The sequence below is a fragment of the Chamaea fasciata genome, unplaced genomic scaffold (assembly GCF_029207755.1).
Source record: "Chamaea fasciata isolate MVZ Bird 193981 ecotype frontalis unplaced genomic scaffold, bChaFas1.0.hap1 SCAF_3, whole genome shotgun sequence".
Lineage (NCBI taxonomy): Eukaryota > Metazoa > Chordata > Aves > Passeriformes > Sylviidae > Chamaea > Chamaea fasciata.
Window position 1 is genome coordinate 58,697,154 of NW_027094088.1, and position 6,027 is coordinate 58,703,180.

At 36.6% G+C, this 6,027-nt stretch overlaps 1 protein-coding gene across 1 annotated transcript; it reads left to right on the forward strand.

Annotated features, from left to right (window-relative positions):
* Nucleotides 1-3,235: 3,235 nt before the first annotated feature.
* Nucleotides 3,236-5,544, forward strand: TAAR1 (trace amine associated receptor 1). Its single transcript, XM_066180476.1, has one exon. It carries the CDS (start codon nt 3,252-3,254, stop codon nt 4,251-4,253), a length of 1,002 nt encoding a protein of 333 aa, XP_066036573.1. The 5' UTR covers nt 3,236-3,251; the 3' UTR covers nt 4,254-5,544.
* The last annotated feature ends 483 nt before the right edge of the window (nt 5,545-6,027 follow it).

The following is a 6,027-nucleotide window of genomic DNA, read 5'->3' on the forward strand; positions in this document are numbered from 1 at the left end:
ACAAAACAAACAAAAAACTGAGTTGTATGGACCCATTTTAATTTTTGTGCACATACCATAATAAAGTAGCTAACCCAGGTCATCAGAAGAATTTGTAAGAAGTAGTATTTTAATCCACCTTTTTGCATATTCCCTGGAGGCACCCAGCTTTGCTAGGCTTTAACTGATGGTCATCACAATAACTCTCTTTTACACTCAGCAGTATCACTGTTTTAAAAGGCAGCATGGTCCTTTGCAGAATGAAAAATTGATGTTCCCCATCCGTGACTCTGGTACAGCCAATAATAGGTGTTTACTTAAAACACTTTTTCAATAGTTGTATCTTGCAAATAGCTGTTAACTGGTGAGCTGCATGATTAAACCTGTTTGCTCAGTAATCTAAAACTAGGCTGAAAAATACACAATGTGTCACTCTACATTATACCTTTCCAAGGAAATCTTACATGCTGCTGTAACCAAGCTATACTTATGTATTTTGCTATATTTTAAAAGCTTACAGGAGGTAGACTACATGGTGTCTTTTGTTCATTGCTTAGATAATACTGGGCCGCTCACAATATGGCTGTAACATTTAATCCAGCAAATAAACATACTTCAGATAAATTCAATTTACCTATAATAAGGCCCATTAAACAAGTATGAGTGCTACATCCATGATTTTGTTCTCTACATGGATGACAAAATAAACAGTTTGACCTACTGTTCACATCAACAGCTGCTACTGAGTCAAACAGCCCATAATTCTGTTCATCATACCAGCATCCCCTCACAGGGGTTTCTGAGGGTTCCTCCAGCTGTGGATTAAAAGCCTGTTCTCTCAAAATTTGTGTTACCCAGAACTGTAATGGTGGTGAAGAGGATCAGCTGGCTTTTGAGATGGTGTTTAAAAGGAAGAAGTGCCACTCAACCAATAGAAAACAAATGAGTGCCAAGAGAAGACTTCTACCCAGCATGAAGTGATAAAGGTAAGAGAAGAGATTTTTAAGAGTGTGCTTCTTCATATTTCCATTTTATTACATTTTGACCATTGTAACTATATATGGAAGGAAAGCATTCTGCTTTCCTCTTGAAAACTTCTTCAGAGTTCAGCTCACTTGAACAGTTTGCCTCGTGTTTTGATTTATTTAGTTTCCATGTAATGCAAAGCCACACACTTGATCTCAGTTTGCTCTATCCTTTGGCTGGAGTTTCTACTTTCTTCCATTTAAAAAAAAATTGCCTGTTGTTTTCTGGTTTTTTTGGTTTTTTCGTTTTTTGGGGTTTTTTTAAGAAAACCTGTTTTCAGGGCAGATAATATTTCTTCAGGCTAAACAGTTTTTCTATCAGAAAACAACAAAGAAGTTATTAATTTTTTAAATCTTAAGGAAAACTAGAGATAGTATTTTAATTCTTTTTGATTGACTTCATAGACTTTTATCAGAATTTTTTAATTTAGTTAAACTTTTATACAGAACAAATGAAGTTCAAAATCTATGTGACGCATTTACAATCTGAACAGACTTAAAACTTTTATAATGATGCCCAGTAGATACAGTTAAATTGGTGTTTAATTCTTTCTACTGTGAAAATTGAAAATTTGAGTTAACAAATACTGATCTGGCTGTGCTTTCTCTGCCTTGGGTGTAAATGTGCTAAAAGAAGGAATAACAGGCAGAAAAAGAAACATGAAGAGACTGACAAAAATGGAAGGAAAAAGTATATGAAGTGATAATTAAAATGAGGTGAAAAAGAGCAGAGATGGTTTTAAATATTAATAGGCAGAAAAAAAGGGGAAGGGAAAAGCGCCCCAAACAGTACATAAATATACTCAGACACCATATGTCCACTACTCCTGAGAGTGCCTTTGGGTGAACCTTTGGTTTGAATCACTGGCACTTGGGTACAACTGCCTGGCCCTACTTGCAAAATCCCTCTGTGTAACACAGGCTGTTTGCTAGTTGCAGTAAGGTTTTGCTAGCTATAGTTTTTTGTCTGTATTTTTTCAGCATCCAGTGCCATAGTATGCTTGTAATAGCATGGGAAAAAAATCTTTTTTTTATTGTGTTCTATCCAGAATAACCAGACGTAACTAAACACCAAAGCAAGTGAGTTAAATCAGTACTGGCTGAATTGCCATGTCAGTATGTTTCTGACAACCATTTTATACCATAATGATAGTGCTACTGAACAACATACGCTAATGATCTCTATTTTTCACAATTACACTGTCTTTCTCTTATTTAAAAGAAAAACAGATTTTTCAAAAATAAATATTGTTTGCCAAGTGCTTAAGTACTTCCGTTAAAAGTTTTCATTAAAAGAGTGACTTGCAAAAGGGACATGCTACTGCTTACACAAAAGGAGGGCGATATTTGTGTCCTTAGATGCAAACTAAACCTATGTTGTGAAAACGCTTCTCTCCATATTTGTGCCTTAGCTAAAAAACAGATTAATATAATCAATACTCATTGTAATGTTAAACTACTAGCACTGAAAAAAAATAGAGCTTGACAGAAAAACATTTGCTTATACGGCAGATAATGTTTTAGATTAGTCAGATTCTTCCATTTTATTTTGTCAGCAAAAGGGCAGAAAATTTTTTCTTCTCTTAGATCTTTTCCTTGCATCTCTATTTACAGCTAGAGCCTGCAAGGATTTACCAGTAAAACTTGATCTGTCTAGTCATCACTATCAAGACAGGGCTGAAGGAGAAGTCATGGACTCCTCAGCTTTAGCCTTCTGTTTCGGACTTGCAGGTTTTAGACTTATGTATCCGAAAATAAGTTGAGGGAGCTGCAGAATTTAAAATTACTGATTTTCAGGAGCAAAGTGGAGATACAGGACTCCAGCCAATATTGATGAAGAGGACTAGGACTGAAAACAGAAACAGGAAATTTTGAAAAGGCCTTCTCATCTGCCTACTGGACAAGGCACTGTCCAGTGCAAGCCTCTGGGAGTCACTGCTGTCCTGGTGCGAGGACACCACATTATGCAGTTTATCTCATCAAAGGAGATTGCCATTTCCAGGGAAGTCAGATGATAAAAGTGTCTTCCTGCTAAATGTAACTACAAAATACTTTCATCCTTCATAAATAATGAAATGTGAATTTCTTACCCATCCAAACAAGTGAAGGTGTTTACAATGCCTTTTTATTTTCCTCTCTGCAGTTCTTCCCACCTAGAAAATCAAAAATGAGTCGCTAACATACCTCAGAATTAGGAAAAACAGTACCTGTGCTGCATACCTATGTGGATTTGAGACCCCAGTAAGGATGCAATTGTGCTGTGAATCTGTAAATGGCTCTTGCATAAGGAGCAGCTGGTCAAACAGTACCCGTATTTCCATGTACATCTTCATGGTTTGCGTTATTCTGGCCACAATGATTGGAAATCTGACAGTTATCATCTCAATATCACATTTCAAGCAGCTCCACACGCCTACAAATTTCCTGATACTTTCAATGGCTACTGTAGACTTCCTGCTGGGATTCTTGGTCATGCCTTGCAGTATGGTGCGCTCTGTTGAGCACTGCTGGTATTTTGGGGAGTTCTTCTGCAAGATCCACTCGAGCATGGACATTATGCTGAGCACAGCTTCTATCTTCCATCTTTCCTTCATATCCATCGACCGTTACTATGCTGTGTGTGACCCTCTAAGATACAAATCAAAGATAAATACTTTCGTCATCGTGGTCATGGTGTGCACAAGCTGGATGGTCCCTGCTGCTTTTGCTTTTGGGATGATCTTTCTAGACCTAAACTTGAGAGGGGCAGAAAAGATTTATAATCATGTCCACTGCGCAGGAGGATGCTTTCTCATATTTAGTGAAACTTCAGGTATTGTGGCCTCTGTGGTGTCTTTTTACATCCCTGGGTTTGTTATGCTGTACATCTATAGGAAAATATACTCTGTAGCCAAGAAGCAGGCAAGGTCCATTGATGCAATGAGCAAAAAAAGGATGCAATTTGAAATGAAGCACCGCATTTCATTCTGCAGAGAAAGGAAAGCTGCCAAGACTTTAGGCATAATAATGGGAGCATTTCTCATCTGCTGGACTCCATTCTTCTTCTTTACAGCTACCAATCCATTTATGAATTATGTGATACCTCCTGTTCTCATTGATGCTTTGGTTTGGTTTGGCTATTTAAATTCTACACTTAACCCAATTGTTTATGCATTTTTTTACATGTGGTTTCGCAGGGCATTGAAGGTTATTCTGTTTGGAAAAGTTTTTCAACAGGACTCTTCCAGGACTCATTTGTTTTCAGACTAACTGTGCTTGAAATGATTGGATTCATAGCTTTGAACTTTTGCCTGGAAGCTGAACTCCCAGATGTAAGAGCTGTGAAGGAAGGAAACACCTATTTGTTTGCCTACTTACCAAATGTAGTTCAAGCAGATAAGCAACTACTGTGCTTCACCTTTATGTATTCTTTCATTCCAGGCTGGGTTTTGTATGTGGTGTTTTGATTATATCTATTTATTTGCAATGCACAGAAGAGCAAGACTTCGATTTTAAAAACATATAGCAGTTTATATCCCTGATCTTCATAATTAAAAAATATTCTGACACAACTGATTAATTTCTTGAACAAGGTGCTTTTATATTACAATATTTGTATTCATTTGTGTTCTCCTCTAGAAAGGGCAGAAAAACCTTCTCCTTAGAATTTCTTGGCATCTTTGGCTAACAAACCAAAGCTCTCTAAATTTTGTCCTTCCCTTTCCCTATGTGTGCAGAGTTCAAAATGGGCCAATTACCAGTCACACCAGCACACTCCATGAATGGGAAGATGAGGCAGAGAAAGGTTGTACGGTTCTTTCTGTTTCGATTTCAACTAGTACTTGTCACTTATAAGTCTGTCACTTAAAGGCTTTGCTGCTTAGTGAGATCAAAAGTGTGTTTAACAAGATCAAAGACAAGAAAAAAAATGAAGTATGAAGTGAAAAGAAATTGCAAAAAAAATGCATTGCACCTGAGAATGCCAGAAAATTATGTGTATCTAATGAATGTTTAGATGTAAAACATTATTTGCTACTTTGCATCTTAGAGAACATTTTTTTTAGCTTGGACATATTGTTCTTTTGTGTCATGGAAATGCTGTAAAAGTTTTCAAGGAAAGAATATAGAGAATTGTGAAGAAATCCTGTGGTTGAACTCAGCTGGATTATGAAGGAACACTACTGGGAGTGGGCAGAAAATGATTGGTATCTGAGAGGAGACCATGGAGCGAAATTGATGAGTCTGTACTAAAGTAAGATCTATACTCAGCAGTATGTCCTCAATTCATGTTCCTAGTAAAAGTGCCTCATATCTGTATCTTGTCTTTGGTTTTTGTACTTTGTAGAGCACTGAAGTACTCTCTGCTGAAAAGCTTAACTTTTGAATGATGGTACATTTCAGCAGGGCAAAGTATCAGGATCTAAAATTGTATATTTTACTGTTTCATTTCCATCTTGTAAAGTTTGCCCACCTAAAAATGACATAAAAAGGAACAATGAAATGTACACCACATCGGCACTTCTACTGTGGATCCTTGGTAATGACAATATGACTACTTTAATACTTGTACTCACAAAAATAAAGCAAGATAAAAATTTAAAAAATCTCTTTCTGATAAATAATGGGTAATTTTTTTCTTCCTTCATCTCCAGTGAATCTGGCCCTGCTGTAGTTAATATTCTCACCCTCAGTGTTATTTTCTGAAATAAAATTCATGATCACTTGGACACTTTGATCTCACTTGAAGTAACAATTTCAGAAGTGCTGTCAGGTGATACCTCCTTTCGTCTGATCGTATTTTAGATTGACGATAGATCCTCTATGACAAATGGTACCTATCTAAAGCATTTTATAGTGTATTTAGTAAGATGAGCATATATGAATGTGCTTCCCTTCAGGAAGTCAATGAAGTTGTTTCTTTCCCTTTGTTCCTTATAGCCCTATATCCCTGAAAATATGGAAATATTACTGTGTTTCCAGACAATTCCAGCTCTACCAGAGTTTACAGTTGGTTATTTTCTTTTCATAACTTGTTATGACATCT

Excerpts from the sequence above, each read along its gene's own strand:
- TAAR1 (XM_066180476.1), top strand. The coding sequence starts at position 3,252 with ATGCAATTGTGCTGTGAATCTGTAAATGGCTCTTGCATAAGGAGCAGC.